Source organism: Echiichthys vipera (genome assembly GCF_963691815.1).
Source record: "Echiichthys vipera genome assembly, chromosome: 16".
Lineage (NCBI taxonomy): Eukaryota > Metazoa > Chordata > Actinopteri > Perciformes > Trachinidae > Echiichthys > Echiichthys vipera.
In genome coordinates this window covers 7,138,205-7,157,338 of record NC_139841.1, presented here as the reverse complement: position 1 = coordinate 7,157,338, position 19,134 = coordinate 7,138,205, and the positions used below count along the sequence as shown (strand labels likewise).

General features: G+C 39.4%; 1 protein-coding gene across 1 annotated transcript in view; it reads right to left on the bottom strand.

The window, feature by feature from the left end:
* LOC310958938 (uncharacterized protein) overlaps positions 1-19,134 on the bottom strand; it is a gene marked incomplete at its 5' end in the record, with an annotated part of 88,534 nt that overhangs the window by 65,854 nt on the left and 3,546 nt on the right. The window contains one exon of the mRNA XM_083930101.1: positions 10,257-10,308. Within this exon, the coding sequence (XP_083786227.1) occupies positions 10,257-10,308 (52 nt within the window). The remainder of the gene's footprint in view (positions 1-10,256; positions 10,309-19,134) is intronic.

Sequence of the window (19,134 nt, the reverse complement as noted above, 5' to 3'; positions counted from 1 at the left end):
ATATAGTGAATGAAATTTACCACAGAGAATTCGAACACCACTACAAAATGGCGTACACACTATATAGTGCACTACATCTGTGATAGGGAACGGTTTCAAACACAGCTGTGAATGTGACAATATGGCGGCTCTGAAAATCTGACTACCTCAGAGGCCACTATAAAACAACGCATCTCAAATCTTATGGAGTACAACTTTAAATGTTCGCACTTATTAAGCACAGACGTTTCTGTCTACCAGTTAGCATCAACTCGAGAAGAGAAGAGAATTTGTCCTTTTCCATACAGCTTTTCTAATGCGATACTCCCAAATGCTCATAAAGATATGTGAATGTGAATGGCTAGTAAATATACAGAGTGTCTTTGTCTACAGCAGTTATGTGTTATACTACTGGTACAGTTATTTAATAACCAGAAAACTCCTTTTGTTTCTGATATCGCCTCCAAATCTGTGTGCAAAAACCATTAACCTGGTGCCTAGGTGATTCATTGGGATGCTGGGAAGTGTGAATGTCTTAGTGTCTTCAGTCTTATGGCCTGGATATTTAGATTAAAATCACCTGCAAGGGTTGTATAAAGTACCATAAATCTATAAGTTCAATGCATTCCAGGAGGTATTTTAAGTATGCCCCTGCTGCTTCTGATTTAGAAAAGTACGTATTGTACATCAACAACAGCTTTCTTGTGAGAGTTGGTATTCTCTCTGACCTTCATGCCCGTGGAGTGTTTCAACACACTCTTTCAGGTCATGAAAGATCAAATCTGGGCTTTTATTAGCTGGTTAAATCAAGCACAGAAACGTATTTAGAGAGGATTTTTTAAAGTTAATTTTAACTTTAAACTGGGATGATTATGAGGCACTGTGTGATCAGAGCTGACAGAGTTTCCTCTGATCACACCAAAATCCACTTACTGTGGACATAGTCACTTAGACCAGAAACCCCTAGCAACACAAAACAACCTTACTGTGGTGTCAGATACTGAATCCAGATGACCTCTAATGTGTGGTTAAGTGTCAATCTGTGAGATCTGTCTCTGTTTTTATTTAGTCTCCACTTTTGTTGCCAAGCTGCCCTAAGATTACATGTCAGGGCTGCACTGTTCTGTCTCTGTTGCACTTTCTGCAGATTGTAACTACCCACTTCTTGATGATTCCAAACTAGGGCTATCAACGAATATTCTTAAATTGAATATATATTATGAAAAAAAAGCAGCACTGCGGCTTTCTGCCTCACATGCTCTTCCGGGTTCCGCGGCTCTCTAAAAGACTCTAAACGTTAAGCTCTCTTCTACAAAGACCATGTAAAAGGGCGATCTCGAGCTGACAGGGTAGATGCTGTATCCCACGTAAGCTGAGTCCTTGGCAGAAGCCGAGGTTTAAACCTGACCCGTGGCACTTTGCTGCATGTCACCTCCAACCCCCCAGCTTCCTTTCCTGTCATCCTTCAAGTGCTCTAATAAAGGCAAAGATAATATCTTTTTTTTTTTTAAATAGTCTGTGTAATGTCCAATTAAGCCCAGTTGGTCATTGGGATTTGAAATAGAGAATTAACAGAACTGTTGATGACATGCAGCTGGTACTAAACAAGAAGGAAACAAACATCTGAAGAAGAAGAAGTAGGGTAATTTAAACAAAGATGGCAACAGAGATGTCTAACTGGAGAGCCAACAAGATTCTGGAACTTTTGTCAGAATGAGGAAACGCTGAAAGTGTCAGATGTATTAAAGGAACGGCAAGAGACTTGGTTCTTTATGACCAAAATACGAACCAGCTACATGACCTGAGAGACGGAGAGAGGCAGAGGTCTACTATTACATTTTAGGGTATAGGACATTATTTTATTTGTTTATTTTATAATGTGTAGATATGCAGATCTTGATGATGAAGATACATTTATGATAAAATAAATACAAGGATCTATGTCTCCACTTGCACCACAGAGGAGCTCTGCACAGGTGAGCGGTCCCAGGCTATCCTAACACTTAAAAGATCCTTACACACTATGTAACTATTTCACAAAAGCTGACCATCATGATCGCGAGACATGTCCCCAGTCTGCTGATTTACAACTTTGGTGACTCACTTTATTACATTTTTAATTATTACAATTGAAATTGAGATTTTCCAAACGTGGGAACTGTGCGAATGGATGATACAAGTTGATGACCTGTCTCTACATGCATTACTGTCTACTCACATCATGTAGGAATGCTGTTATCATACGGCATGTTGGGCCTTAAAACAAAATAATATCTCTGCCTATAAACTACTTCTAGGAAGTCAAAATACATGACATCACAGCAGAGTGAGTTCATGCGAGTTTCTACAAGGCGGGACTTTTTCAGATTACAAGATACAAACATCCCCCATCCCTGCATTAAAAAAAATATATATTTCAAGTGCACAACACCGCACTGATATAGAAACAAAACGCTTCATTTTAACAAGGCTTCCCAGGGTGAGTCAACTATATCAACACACAAAGAAATGCAAATGTTCAGAAGAATGTGAAGTTACCATTCCAAACAATTTTGCGTGTGTGTGTTAGTCTAAGCATTCAGGGATCACACCCTCATTCCTTACATACCTACCATATTCTTCTTACTTTCTCATAATTTACTGTTGAGTTGCAGTTTGTGACATTATGACAAACTCAGTCAGAATCTGTAACTGATAATGTCTTTAGGATGCTTTTTAATCACATTTACCCTCATTCTGAGATGAGAAAACTGTGACCCACATATCCACCTGGAGGAGTCATAGCAGGCTTTACTGGGATGAGTGACGTCTTCATGCTAACACCATTCATAGTGTTGAGTGATACTTGACACAATGCTAACAATTTACTGTACAGCCACATTTCCCACTGTAGGCTGTTGACACTCAGCCTATCTCAGCTGAAAGAACAAATACTATCAGCGCATCCACTCCAGTGTTTCATGCTAACAATTTAGCACTCATAAAGCACGTGAGGGGATAGGAAGTCTTTAGCATTCACTGTACAAGTTTATAGCATGCTCCCTGCTAACAGTTTGGCATCACTGTGATAGCAAGCTCCGTATTCTAACACTTTAGCAAGCTTCTTGCTAAATCTTTGGCAAACACAGTCATAGCAAGCCTTGTAAGCTAATACTTTAGCATACACTGTAAAATTGACTTAGCATGTCTTTGTAAAACTGAGGCGACTTCTCCTCACACTGAACAATAAGCTTGTTGTTTTAAATTTCTACAAAAGTGCATGCACCGTAACTTACAGTTTGTTTGCAGTTAACACAAAATATATTCAGTTAAAAATGACATTACTGCCAGAAATCTGATAAGGGGAATTACAAAAATGATCTAAAACTGATAGAATAAACGTCAGAGTTGGCTAAGTAGGCTTTTTTTTTTTAGAGCATTATGGGAACTTTCTCCTGCTCTGCATAAATTCCATTGTGTTAATGATTGATGAGTACCAGATGCCACCTCAGGGTGTTCCTCATACCAGATGACTTGACATTTGTATTATTATAGAAATGAATGTGACACACAATAGACGGCTTGTTCATTAAAACTTTGGGGCGGCAAGACCTCCTAGTTCTGCTTTGTAAAGTCGCGCTCATGTGCCTCACGTCTCCAAGATGACATCGACAAATATGGGCAGATGAATGAAGACACAAATGAAAATACATACCACGCCTACGAAACAGCCACGCCCCCAACAACAGCTGAAACCCCACTGGATTTGTATTTTCATCATATATTTTATAAAGTTTGAAACACTAGTGACTTCTGCTTCGATAAAAAGCTTGTAGGGATAAAACATTACATTAAGATGAGGTTGATATTTTGACAATATTTAGATCACTTAATGTCACTTAAGCGTTTGTTCCAAAAGCAAAAACCTTTCTTTAGGATTTTTGTACAAAAACGTGTATTCTTCTCTGGTAGAGTGACATTACTGAACTAAAGGATTTGTCATGGTAGGCTACGGGTATCTAGGCTACTATATGTCTCACTTGGAAGATGTGTGATCCCTTCTGCAAACATGACAGGAATGAAAGAGGATGAAGGCAAACTCAGACATACTTTTCTTCCTTTTCTTGACAGCTAAGAGACAGACAACACCCTGAAGAAAAACTCATCACACAGCAATGGAATTAAACTGCTTTGTCTTACATTCTTTTCTTTATGTCATTGAGAGAAACTGTAGTTGACCTGCGCACAATTTCAAATTCAACTAACAAGTGCTCCTCTCTTTGGATAATGGTTCACATGAACAGATCAGACAGAGTATTCTTATAGAACATCTGAAAAATCTTCAGTGTCAGCAAACGAGTTTAATGAGTACAGATTCAGATATTTGGGAGGGTTGTCAAGAGCTTCAGTCTCAAGCCTGAGCTCATTATTCTGCTTTTTTATGACATAGCTAAATGCTAAGGTAAAGGAGGTTTCAGCGAAAGGGATACACACAAAAACAAATTGAACCTGATTCCATTGGCCCATTTGGAACTGTCTCATCCACTGTGTGGGAGACAGTCCTGGATGCTTCCCAGTGAAAGCTGGGAGCAGTGACTGTGCTGCACTTCATCAGAGGTGAAATAACCAGGCCTTTATTTACCAAACCAACCAGTTTGTCTTCATTTTTGAAGCCTTCTTTCTTGTAAAATCGAAACATGGTGTTGGTTAAATTTCATCTTTGTTTTTGAGGGGGACATTTTCACTATACCAAATCATCACAGGCTCATTACTGTTTTTAAAACACCATGGTTAGTATTACAAGAGAGAAGACCATGGAAAACACATGTAACCACAGGAACAACAAAGATGCCCCAGAGAAGACCTACAACAGATGTTTCTAAGTTTAAACTTAGCCTAGTTATAATGTTGGCAGGTGATTGGATTAACCATTTGTCCATCACAAGCTAACTTCAACTAATCAAATCTTTCCCATTTTCTTAACTATCAGCATATAAATGTTCAGGGCTATGGATTGACATGTTCAACTATCTATTATGGCTGGAATGTTAGGGCGGCCACACACTTTTGGCCATGTATTGTACTGTAACAATTCACTTCATGTCACTGTAAAGAGATCATAGGACTGTTATGGTGATCCTATAGGAGAAAGAAATACCATGCGAATAAAATAACTTTCCATAAAGTTCAATACAAATATATGGTGTCACACCAGCACTAAATCAAAATCATGCCGAAGCCAGTCAGGAAAAGAGTAAAACTCCTTTTTCACCGAAATAAGCCTTCCGTGCTGTTTTTTGCTCTTATCTCAATGAAGAAATACTCTCCAGTTCTGATACAACTGAAACTAGATTGAAGGAGGCGAGAGAGAGAGAGAGAGAGAGAGAGAGAGAGAGAGAGAGAGAGAGAGAGAGAGAGAGAGAGAGAGAGAGAGAGAGAGAGAGAGAGAGTGAGAAGGAGAAAGAGAGTTGTTGCAACAGAGTTGTGTTTTCATGTTGGTCTGGTTGGTTAACTGGGGGGTGGGGGGTGTCTGTGTGAGAGATCTGGATGAAGATAAACAGTTTTAAACTTTTGTACAAGATCCACTGTTAGACTATTTTACTGCTGCTCTCCTGATAAAGATAAATACAGATTATTTCAAAAGACGAAAGCGATATGACGATAGAAAAACGTCTAATATTACATATTTTGCTCTCTCGCTTATCTCTTGGTGTCATAAATCATGCACTTTACAGGATGAGGGGTGCGTGAAGACGAAGTGAGCCAAAGCCTGACACTGTAACACACACACAACACAGACCAGTCTACACACACCAAATGCAAGACACACACACTCAGCCATAACGTGATTGCATTCTGACATGCACAGGCTGCAGTGTTTCAGTGGAATTAATAACTTAGTTGCTAATTACGGCCAGATATAACCATATAACCAAAAACAAATACCTACTCATAACTTGATGTAACCAACAGAACTACTAACGCTCATCCCCGCCGAAAAACTACATTCACCTCGCGGGTAAAGGGAATTAACTGAGTCTAATGAACATTCGGAAACAATACATCATTTAACATTATTATGCCCATTTGTTACCACATTTTGTCTGGTATATTTCACAGATGAATTACTCCTACATATCATAAATGCTCATTATAGCGATTTAACCAGACAGTCGGAGACAGCGCTTTAAAACTGAAAGTGAAACTACAGCTCTATATAGACTGTCAGCTAGTGTAAAAGAAAGATACAAACAAAACACATTAATGCTATAACAACAAATACTTTTAATATGATTCCCGTATCAGGAATCAGAAATCAGATATCAGAAATCAGAAATCCCATCATTAAGAAAACTGCTGCGTGACCGCTCGTTACCGGACTCACAGCCCAGAATGAGAGGGTTTTTTATTTCCGCACCTTAACAGTGCAATTAAAAAGAATGAATAGTCCAAGAGTCGAAGTTTGCACTTCGCCAACAAAAAAAAAATCCAAATACTGAAAATGAAAATTGAATACCTACCCAATAAAAGAATAATTTAATATTCGGTCCAGCCCTAAATCTAACATGATTATCTTTTTTCAGATATATTAATCACAATTTAAGAGGAAATAAGCCTTCATTTCTTTATATTTAGCAACACTTTTCAAATTGTATGCCAATAAATCCTTGTGAATCGAATTCACACTTGTCTTGTGTTTGCTGTCATTTGTGAAATGAAGCTACATAAATTAAACTGACTGCACAGTATATGATTACGAGCTTAGATATTTTGACAAATGCCTTACTCAGTGTGCAGGCTCGTGACTAACAAATATTTGAAACAGGTAAGAAGTGTCAGGTGTACATATCTAGAACAAATCACTCACAAATCACTCACTCTAAAAAGGTCAAAACCCAGAGATCAGGAGAGGCTTAAATCAGCATCATGTGTCAAAAAGATGAATAATTAAAAAAAAAAAAAAATATATATATATATATATATATATATATAATCTAATAGAAATTACACAATGAGTAAATAATAAAAATGCATGAAATAAAAAACATCTATAGAAAAGTAAAAGGACTATAAGCAATTAAAGTGCTCAACAAAATACTCAACCTCCTGACAGAATTTCAGAGAGAAAATATGAGAAAGGTTGAAAGAATATGAAAATGGAGCACAAGAGTGAGGCACAACAGTAGAGACAGTGATCGAAAGACATGATAACAATGCAGAGGAGAAAGTGACAGAGAAAAGGGGATGAAGGTATTTAGAGCAGAAAAAGACTGACAGAAAGATAAAAAGGAAGGAAGAGACGGACAGAAAAGAGCCATCGGCAGAGTTGGAGATGCTAGCAGCTGATATAAAGTGTGCTTTCAGCATTCCTCAAGCTGGGGAAAGACTGACACATGCATGCCTGACTCTTCTGTTTACGTTGAGACATCATGGTTTACATGCAGAATGCAGGACGCCAGCGCAAGGAAAATTGTATTAACTGGAAACAGGTCCATTAGTCTATACTACTTTTCTGAGCCCTTCTCAAGCAGTTTCAAGGTTCATTTTCAGTCTTTTCCAGCACCTTACAGCTGTGTAAAATTACATATTTCTACGAATACATTCATACATATTGAAATCTATTATTGAACTTTTTTTAATCGTATTGAATGCATGGGATTATGCTATAAACAACTAAAATTGTGTTTTGTAATAACAGAAGGATAACAAATAAATAAAATAGCTGTTAAGCTAGCAAAAGTTGGCCTTCGCTGCACGTAGACCCCTCTTCCTCTTTCCCATTTCCTATCAACGTTCAGCTGTACAAATAAAGGCATAAAAGCCCCAAAAAATCTTAAAAAGAAACAACTTATTCATGCCCAATTTTTGTTGAGTTCATATGAAGGACAGCGCACATTTGAGCAAGACCGAAGTTGTTCGAAATACACAGCTATCTAGCCAGCTAACAATACCTTGTATCGTAGCTAATTAGCTAGCTGTTAGCCCGGGTTAGTTGTAGGCTGTGTGTAACATCATGTCTAACATATATAGTATGCTGTATATATGCGTATAAATGTCATGAATATAAGAAACACATACTGATATTCACTGGACTGCATTCAGAACACGTTCAAACTCCTTTTAAAAAGTTTTAAGCGTAGCCTACCAGCTGATAACTGATCGGGCAGTGCTGTATTCTGTGCATGCACTGACACTTGTGCACATGTGCAGAACAGATCAGGTTTCCAGTATGACCTTATTAAGTTGCTTTGGCTAATGTGTTAGCAAACAGTTGCCCATCCACACATCAAGAAGACACGGCCAAAGTCTGACGCTCACTCTCCTTTTAGCTCTGGTTTGGGCCCCACCAACTCCTGGTAAATCTGGTTCTTTAGTTGCTCCATGTTACTCTTTTTTGTTTGTTTTAAAAAAATGCTCCATTAACTACAGCTATAAGCTGTCTAAGTCTAAAAAGCTCTGCAGAGAGTTGGTGATAATTCATCAAGTCATCTCTTCCTCCTAAACTGCTTGATTTTAGAGCACGATTCACTGGAAGCCACTTTATTTTACCAAAGAACGACACTATCAAGCAGAGTGACAGAACACAACATCACTAAATGATTACCCGTCATAGTTAAAGGTCCAGTATCTAAAAAATGTGCACCGGACTGGAAGTGTTATTGTTATTATTGATGTCATTAATTAACTAATATCGGACACTGACAAGGTGGCTCCATGTGAAGTTGATGTAAATGACATTACTGCTACCCGCCCTGGTGAAATAAAGATAAGATCTCCTTTCTGCAGCCCTCTTATCAGGGCACAGTGCAGAGTACAGTCAGACGCGCCCTTTGACTGGGTAAACTGGCATGTTGAGAAAACACCAAACAATAGATTTCATCACTGTGACGAATGGGAGTTTAATTGTCTGTGGGTGTTTAATTGCCACAAGTTTGGTCCTGCACAGATTTTGTGTTTCTATTTGAGTGAGATGAAGTTTAAAGCTAAACTATTAGAGTAAACTACTGCATCAATACAAAAAAATAATGTACAATACAATCCTATTTGTCAGGGAACTTATTGTAAAGTTGTTTTATTTACATGGTATTTCTTTCCCCTATACAATGACCATAACATTCCTATGATCTCCCTACAGTGACGTGAAGTGAATTTCTAAACTACACTACATGGCCAAAAGTGCGTGGCCGCCCTAACATTCCAGCCATAATTGATAGTTGAACATGTCGTTCCATAGCCCTGAACATTAATATGCCGCTATAATATTTTCTTTTCATGTGGGGAGGCGTTCTACAGGATTTTCCAGTTCACCCCAAAGGTGTTGGGTGGGGTTGAGGTCAGGGCTGTGTGCAAGACAGTCAAGTTCTTCCACATTAAAGTGAGAAAAACATTTATTTATAGACCTGGCTTTGTACATGGAAGCATTGTCAAAGTTGGAAACACACTATGCTTTAGAATGAAGATCTATTTTTTTGGAACTAAAAGGCCCAAACCATGACCAGAACCCAGATGTTCACCGGTGTGTCCATGTACTTTTGGCTATGTAGATATTTCACACTAACTTTGTTATGTCCCGTAGTAGGGCTGCCCAACCCTGCTCCTGGAGAGCCGCTGCCCTGCATGTTTTAGGTTTCTCTCTGCTCCAACACACCTGATTCCAATGATGTGCTCGATATCTAGCAGCTGAAACTTGTGACAGGTTTGAAAATCTTTAGACTCAAGTGTGTTAGAGCAGGGAGAAACCTAAAACATGCAGGACAGTGGCCCTCCAGGAGCAGGATTGGGCACCCCTGTCCTATAGGATGACAATGACATTTCCATGTGGACAGCATATTGGTAGTACTCAATAATAAACACTTACTTTATTCTACTTTTTAGAGCAGAAATATTTAAAGCAGGATTGTTTTGTTCCCAACTGCTCAGTTATACTGACATTAGATTACATTTTTAATTAATGTTTTTCTCTTCAGAAGAATATTATCCTACACTTTATGGTATTAGACCCGAACAGTGATAACCAATAGATGTATAATGACTTTATCCAAGTTACCAGTAAAGCACTATCTGGGATGTTTGTCTCCCTGCAGGTGTGCGCTCAGCTGCCGTCCCTTTAAAAACATTCCAACAACACTGAAGTTACTTTTCCACCACAACCGGCTTCACTCCCGCACAAGGAAACGTGCCGTGGACTCCCAGGGGTAAGTCAGAGCAGAAATACGGGATGTCTGACTCGATGACAGCAGCTGCCGTGAAAGTGACGCAGCGGCCAGGTTAACAGCCAACCAAGCAAAGTCTCTTACCTGTCTGTGCTCCCTCTGCGGTGCTCTGCTGCCGACTGACAGGTTGCACTTTCTGCCTGACAGGAGTTTGCCTTGTGGGCGGGTCCAGGGCTACACCTGCAGCTCACCGGAGAGATGCGCAACGAGCGCGTCCACGACGTCGCTGACGCACGCTCAACAGTTGTATGGCACCGCCGCCTGTTCGAGCCGACGATCGGGAGGGTGGAGAGGAGGGACATGTGATATGGGTGGAAAAATGGCATTCCCTGGCAGGAGTCCACAGATAAAGTTGTAGGAAGCATGTGAACCTCTCTCTTTTGCCACCATTTTTGGAGATGGAGTGCACCAGTCTCTCACCAGAATGCAACTATTGTAAGCCTTTCAGGAATGCTGGCCTCCCTCATGGCCTTTTGGTTCCCTGTTCTCCTCTCTCAATCATTCTCTGAGGGATTGTCGTCCTCTTCGCATATATCTGCACAGTAGCAAATCAACTAGAGGGAAACAGAATACTTTGAACTTCGGTTTGTTAAAATGGCTATTGATTTTCTCAAAATATTTTCACACATCCATAAATCGTTTCTGGAACGCAAAATAGCTAAGTAAACAAAATATAAAAAAATATGCATGCATATTGCATGTAAGTAGTGACCACTTTGGTCCAGACTGAAATAGGTCAACAGGATGAATTAATAACTTTAGTGGCCCTCAGATTTTTCATCTAACATAATTTCATTTGTAAAAATGACCTGATACCTACCTTACTCATTACACTACATCCTCATCAGCCTCAGCTACAGGCTACTTTATGTTGAGTGCTAATTATCAACTGAGTGGCGTGATGTCCAGCCAGATGTCATATCCATTTATCTATCTACTGTTTTTTGCAAGAGAACTATCTGCTCTTGCAAAATAGATCCTATCCCAGAATGGTAAACCGGTCTACTTCAGTGCTGGAGTATGGCCTGGCAATGCAAAACTAATGCTAATTAACTATTGTTAGCATGCTAAACATAGATGTGTTGGCATGTAGCTCAAAGCACCACAGAGCTTTAGACTCTTTGTGTTGTTGTCCCCAGTGTTGTGCAAGTTCACACTTAAGAACAGCTAATGCAAAGTTCAGTTCACACAGTTTCCTATTTTTATATATTTTTTCTTCCGTTTTTTCTCGGCTATTCTTCAGGTGGGGTCATCCCTATTTTCCCCAGTCACATAAGCCTCTGTCCCTGCTGATTTAATTCATCTTTTAGTTACGGTTAGGGGTTATGGTTAGGGTCAGGGGCAGGGTTAGGGTTAGGGGGTAGGGTTATGGTCTACATAGGCCTATTTGTTAGGGAATTTGGCACTGATTGTAGAAAAAATTACATACTGGGGAACATAGGATCCTTTTTTGTGAAAAGTAGGGAACATCGGACCCCTGGGAACCATATGAACCCAGGGAACATAGGTACGCTCCCCTTCAAGTTGTGTCATTTCAAAATTTGTCGCTGATGTTGCTGATGATGCATAAAGCTCCCTTCAGGTCTAGGCAGGGGAACATCGACCGGGGAACAGTCCTCCAGCATGACAGTGGGTGAGAGACATTTATTCTCACGAGAGTGAACAACGCTGACATTCATTAGTTGTAAATGGATATGTTCAATTCATTGTTTTTTCCAAAAACATGAGCACATTCAATGAGCAGCACTCTTTTCACTCATTCATACTAGTTGTTGTGACTAATGTTGACCTTTGGTGGAAGACTTGATGTGCTCAGGTTTCAGTGTTGAACCCAAATACTACAGTATAGATCCCACTGTTCCCGGCTTTGCTACAGAACTTAAAGATATAATTTGCTGATTTTAACCCAGCTCTGTGTCATGGCTATGTGGGCAGTGTGTGCAGATGAATGGTGTTTGATTTCCCTCCATGGTAGAAATCCCTGCGCAGTGTAGCAGTGGAGGTCAGATGCTGTAAAATGTATTATTAGGCAGATTTTGGCAGATTGTGATGATCAGATTTAAGAGGGGAACCAAACACTATTTACCTGCACACACTGCCCACATTGCCATGACACAGAGCTGAAAATACTAAGTATCCCTTGGAGCTTATTGAGCAGATCACATCCTTCTTCATTCTACATCCAAGTGAAGTAACACTAAGTAAAATACATTTTTGAGCAGGGGGGAGGGTCTTTTTGCAAACAATGGCCAATGCTGTTATTTATTGTTAAAGACATGCTGGGTGTGATATCTGAAGACGTAAATCTTTGATCCAAACCTGATCACAGTGGGGGGAGTCTTACCAAGAGTCCAAACTGGAGATTCATTTTCTAGCAGTCTGAACACACTGTGGCACACACGCACCTGCAGACACACTGATAGCTTCCATTAGAGGTTTGAAGTCTCCTGTTTAGAGGACACACTGTTGGTTAAACAGCTGCTGGTTGCTATAGGTGTCAGACTGAACGCAGGACTGCTTTGTGTTGGGCAACACTGACATCCACGCCTCACATTCCTCTGTGCTGGAGCTGCGCACACACCCATTCAGCTATTTACACTATGGACTCTCACACACACGCACACACAGAAATTTACACATGCATTCAAATGAGTCAAATCTCATTCACATATTTTTTTTGAGACAAACCTTTTGTGAAAAGACTAATGCATTTGAATATGTATCAGTGATTGTGTCTGTCTCAAAGTCTCTGTCAGCTGCAGAGAGGTAAGACTTTAGGAAATCTTTGTCTCAATGTGAACTGATAAAAGTGCAGCACGTGTCATGTTATCATGTGCAAACCAATGCACACGCTTCTGAGCTTGATAGGTGTGGATTGAGACTGAAGTAGTGTAGAATTTGTAAAACTGTTGGTGTTTGGAAGGTTCTAGGAACACTGCAATGCATGTTTTTCTAAACGGACCACATTTGGAATCCAGTCTCATTCACATGAATCTGAACACTTCAGTCTATGAAGAAATATACTACATATGGCCACATCTCAGTCTACATGATCTGAGGGTTTCATCCTTTAAAAAAAAAACGATTAATCAATCATTGCTGATTTTTTTTTTCAATGTAATTAGTCAAATATATTCCAGCTTTAGTTGGCTTTATCAAACATAATCGATATATATATATATATATATATATTTTTTTTTTTTTTTTTTTAAAGATTATTTTTTTTTTGTAGAGTAGACCTGGAGGTATGACAGGAAATAAGGGGGTGACATGCAGCAAAGGGCCGTAGGTCAGAATTGAACCTGGGTCATGCAGAGAGGACTTTTGGCCTCTGTACATGGAGCGTTTGCTCTAACCACTGAGCCACCTGTCGCCCAAAATCAAAAGATATCTGAAGTTCAACCAGAAACTGGATTTTTCTGTTGTGTCGTTTGTTTTTGTAGGATGCATCACGCCTGAGACAGAGGTGTGCTGGAGACTTGATTGATTGATTGATTTTATTGGACAATCCCGTTTTAAAAACAAAAGACACAGCACAGCTGGAGCAGAGAGCACTTACATTAAAAAAGGAAAGTCAGAATTACACCAAAAAGCTCCAGACCCTAACATGGCAAGTATGACGCCATAAAAACATGAATTAAAATCAAAGAGCAATATAATTCAAATACAATCACATCCGGTGTCTTTTGGCAAGTAATTCACAATATTCTATTCAATTCAATTCAATTCAATTTAATTTATAGTGCCAAATCATAACAAAAGTTATCTCAGGACACTTCACAGAGTAGGTATAGACCACACTCATGAATTCACAATACACCAATATGACAGCAGAGAAATAAAACAACAATTATTCAGCATATTATCCTACTGTGAATATCCTCTACGCCATTTTTTTAAGTTCCAGCCTGAAACCTCCCAAGCTGTTAAAGCTTTAAAGAGATCATGGCAATCTCTTTCACATATTTACTGCCATAGCCATGAAAGTCATGAAACACCGGTGGCACTGCCCCTAATGGAATGATTGTGGATATTCCCCGTCTCTATGAAATATTTTTTTCAGGTATTGAGGGAAAGAACCACGCACAATTTTATGTTGTTGAAGATTTGTTGCCAACTTTGTCAAGCTGGTTCAGACTATGGAGCCTGCATGTTTTATTTTATTACCTTTATAAGTATAGACACAACTGTGCTCCACTATGTTTTGGCTGGGCATCAGTAGCTCACGGGCAATGCATCCTGGTACATGTAGGCACTGCCGGCAGGGCTCAATTTGCAGGAGTAGTTTGATTACTTGGACAAGAGCGCACACCAAGGAATTTAGAAGCAGGTAAATGCTCATTTTAAGTGTTTTTATATTAGGTATCTTTATTATATGTTATGGTATTTTTGCTATAGTAACTTAACTATAGTCTAGGTTTTGTTTGTACATTGATGTTTTTATGGATTGAGATAAACATTTCCTTCAGAAGATCTTAAATATTGCTGTGTTTCATGTACTTCATGTCAGTAATCATCGAGTGTGTGTTGGTTGTTCAGGGTGTGACTGCAGCTCAAAGGAACATGCTGCAGATGGGAGCGTCCCGGTGAGGCAACCTTTACTCACACACTGATAACTCACTGTGCTGCAATAGCTTACACAAGACATCTGAGGGGATGTTCTTCCACAGTTATGCAGCTAAACTATACGTCAGCATTATTATCACAACTATGTCTTGATTTTCCGTTTTTTTAGACTTGCTTTTGTTTATCTTCTTAAATGTGTATTATCTGGAACCATGAAATATTTTTACATGGAGTTTTACTAAACGATGATCAAAAAAGCCAATTATTTCATTTTTGTCAAGTGATTAATCGACTAATCGTTAAACTCCATTTCCAAATGCTTTGTGTGAAAAAATCTTAATTTGTAAAGTAACTAGTAACTTAAGCTGCCAGATCAATGGAGTGGTGCAAAAATAAATGTAGTGGAAGGAAAAAAGTACCCTGTACTGCACTTTACTTGAGTAAATAGTTAGGTTCCACTGCACTGCCAACATGTGACAAAATGAAACAATTCTAACATTACTTGCTCTGATCAGTGAACCAACCCCATCATGACCCACCCCAGTAATAACTACAGCCTAAATGACCTAATCTTTTATGATGAACTGGCTGGTCCTCCCATCATTGAAATCTTGTCATTTTCATTTTTGTGTGTGACACATGTTGCTACACCTCACACTCTCATGCGCCCACCTGAAGATGATTGCCTCCTACTGAATGTCCAAGTCTATAACCTGTAACTTCCTGATGGTTACAATGCCATCCAGAATGATGACTTAAATTTATGAGGAGCACAGTGCATATTTCCACCCCCATCTCCCCCTTTAATGTTTGTCCCCATCAGGCTTTCAACTTTAAACCAAGCCCTGACAACGCTCCGGTTTGCGGCCAGTTCACAAATGTTCTTATTTCACAGGTAAAACTAAGCCCCGCCCACAACGATTTCCCGGTTGATCCAATAAGGAAGTGCCAAGCGTCCACTAGGGGCAGGATTCATAATTGAGCAATTTCTCATTGACCTACATGTTAAACAGGCTGTTTTCATAGCATCATTAAACCTGTTTAAAGCCTGGTGCTAGGCTAGTTTTTATTTTATTGGAGGTTAAAGTTTATGAATAATTAGTTCGTGGCCTCTTGAGTGACAGTTAGCCGCTGGCCCTCACCAGGCTAGTTGTCAGGATTAGCATCATTAACTTTCTAACTCCGTCATCTTGACCTGGACTGCGCTCATTCCTGTGGAGGTCTTACCATAAGTGACAAGATGGTTTGCTCTTTGATCAACTGAACAAACAGATGGTTTAGGTACACAACATATTAGCTTTGTTATGCTGATTTAATAGCTGCATTTGCACCATGACTTGAATACAGCTTACTATCAATGGCAAATACACTAGATTAGGATTTGGGATTTGAGGGTCGGTGTTTTACACCTTATGGGTGATGATACCATGTTGAACATCAATTTAAATCATGGATCATAAATGCTGGCCGCCTGCACTTGACTATCAGAGCCGGTGTGTTCCATGTAGCCCTGGCACAGGAGTGCATGCACTTGACTCTGCTACCCTCTACCCTCTAAAAAAATCCTGTTCCCGTTACAAAATAAAGATAAATGACTTCCGTTCTCTCCCCAACCCAGAAAAAAATCTCAACATTGACTTCCACTCCTGTTTAACTAATAGCGTGTTCTGTTAGCCTAGCTCCCTGGCGGTGCTGCTAATGTGGCTCATCCAGTATACAGTAAGTCAGCCAGATGGACGTATCTCCAAACGTCACATCAATGCCCTTTTTTGGTAAGAGGAAAGTGTGACAAGATGGCGACTCCCATAGGCGAGTACAATTGCATCAAGTTGAGAGAACGGACCTTGATGTAGATGCACTTGCTCTGAGACGCTCCAAGCAAGCTCCATGATTAAGAGCAGCTTACTCTTTGTAAGAACAAAGGTTGGAGTGCTGGATGGGTCAAATAAACACTGAACTTTCACATAGGAGGCAGAACTTTAACACAGGAGGCAGACACAGCTGACAGGAGCTGTCAGCTGTGTCACAAACATGGCGGCTTATTTACATCTAGCGAGGGAATGTCACCACAGATGGATATTGGAATACTCAGCAAAAAGCAAATAAAAGTGCTTTCATTAGTGGGTCATATGATCAATCACCATTGTTTAAACTTATTCTTTGATAGACAGTAACTTAGCAAACATTTAAAAAGATACAAATCTTTACATCTTTAAGATTCTACAGTGACTTTGTGAGGCTGTACTAAAATACTTGCAATGATAATGCTAGCATGTTGACATTTTTCAGGTATAATGCTCTTATAATCCTCTTATTTTAGCATGTTAGCATGGTCTTAGCATTTGCTGATTAACCCTAAATACAAAGTACAGCTGAGGCTTATGAGTATGACAAGATGATGTTATATGAAAAGTCGGAAAATTATTACAATTAATCCGAATGGCAATAATTATGTGTACTAAGTTAAGTTATTAGTTATTAGAATAGTTATTAGAATAGTTATCAAGATATTTCACTCTTAACCACAAATTTCAACAACAAGGTGGTGCATGGTCGGGGAAAGGTCAGGGGATCACTAAAGCCAGTTGGATTAATCCTCATAGCAATCCATTTAGTTATTGAGATATTTCAGTCTGAATTAAAGCTACGATGCAGACTAACATTACCATCCCTAGAGCCAGTCAAACTGAAACTAACCCCTCTGTGGAGAGATGTACTGTCTTCAGCCTTTATTTAACCAGGTGGCTAGGACGAAAACACCTTTATCTTAAATGATGAAAGACAAAACTAAAACTAACATGTAGACTAACCCGAAAGATGTGAAAATGACCCATTCAGCAATGCACGAGGACAAAAAAGCTATCACATACAAATAAGAGGGAAGTGTAAGTGTTACCCAGCAGGGTCAGAGAGATGGTTTGTTCTGAGCTTATTCTTATCTGCAAGTGAGGTTTACAGAGAACTCTCAGTATCACAGTAGACACCAATGTTGTGCTTATACAGGCCATACAGCAGATACATTCATTTTGTTACATTATTAGACAGAGGGAACATGTGTGGCCAAGTTTATTTTACTGATATCACCGCTAATACTGAATGAGAAGTCATTAGTTATCATCATTATTAATGCAATTCCGGTGCAAAATCATCCCATTTCCCATTCCCATCTCTTTTTCGGCACTTACATACATCAAATAAGCCATTGAGACAGTTTTTTTTCATGTATGAACTATTAACAGAGAAATCTGGGAGAGTCACTCACAGTCGCTAACAGCCGAACGTGGCTAACACTGATTAGCTTGTGGCAGCACGTGATGGCATTAAAACGTCTTTTTAAGCACTAATACGGCTCAAAATAACAGCAAACCTCTGCAGCAGCATGAGAAGAGTCTCTACACAGAAAACAAAGCACCAACAACGTAGTTATTAAAAGAGTGTTTTTAAGACTTACCAACTGGCCCCTGTACCAGCTCCTCTCATAGTAAAGTCCATTCAAGTGGATTACCAAAGTCAATCCAAAAGGAAGAAGCCCATTGGTGCTTTGTTTTCTGTGTAGGGACTCTTCTCATGCTGCTGCAGAGGTTTGCTGTTTTTTTAGCAGTATTAGTGGTTAAAAAAGCTGTTTAAATGCGTTTACCATACTGCCCCAAGCTATCAGTGTTAGCCACGTCCGTCTGTGAGCGATTCTACCAGATTTCTCCGTTAATAGTTTATACATGACTAAAAACTATCTTGATGGCTTATTTGATGTATGTAAGTGCCGGAAACGAACATGGGATGATTTTGCGCTGGAATTACACTTTAATTCTCCATGACCTCCATGCAATGAAACATGACTTACAACCAGTCAGAGCAACTGAACAATATAGGGCTGAGTGACACAGGATGTTGGGGTGGTGCTTGGTCCATTTTGAGGCTGCCTGGTCACAAACTTAATCAAATTACAGCTCCACAGTACACTGAAATATGTTTCTGAAAACCTTTAATGTTAAAAATAGGCAATATAGTAACAACCTTGATTCATATTCATATTTGAACAGGTTTTACAGTTTGAACTGAGTTTAGTAAGACTGGTAAGCTGCTCTGGACTGAGAATGCCAGTTGCGTTCAGTAGGATGCTCCTGTGCCAGGCATTGTATTAACGTAACTTGAGATTTCTATGAATTGCCTAAGATCAACATTTTGTTTGGCAATTAGTTTTTTAAAATTTGGTGATAGACATTCATAGAAAAAAGCATGCTTGTGTTACTGTTAAAATTATGTGATTTTTGAAAGTTAATATTTTATATGATTGATAACATCCATTTACCCCAAACAATGTCAAGGCAACCAAAGGAACATGCTGAGAGATGATCTGTGATGACACCAGTTTGCCACCAGCTGCGCCGTGATGATT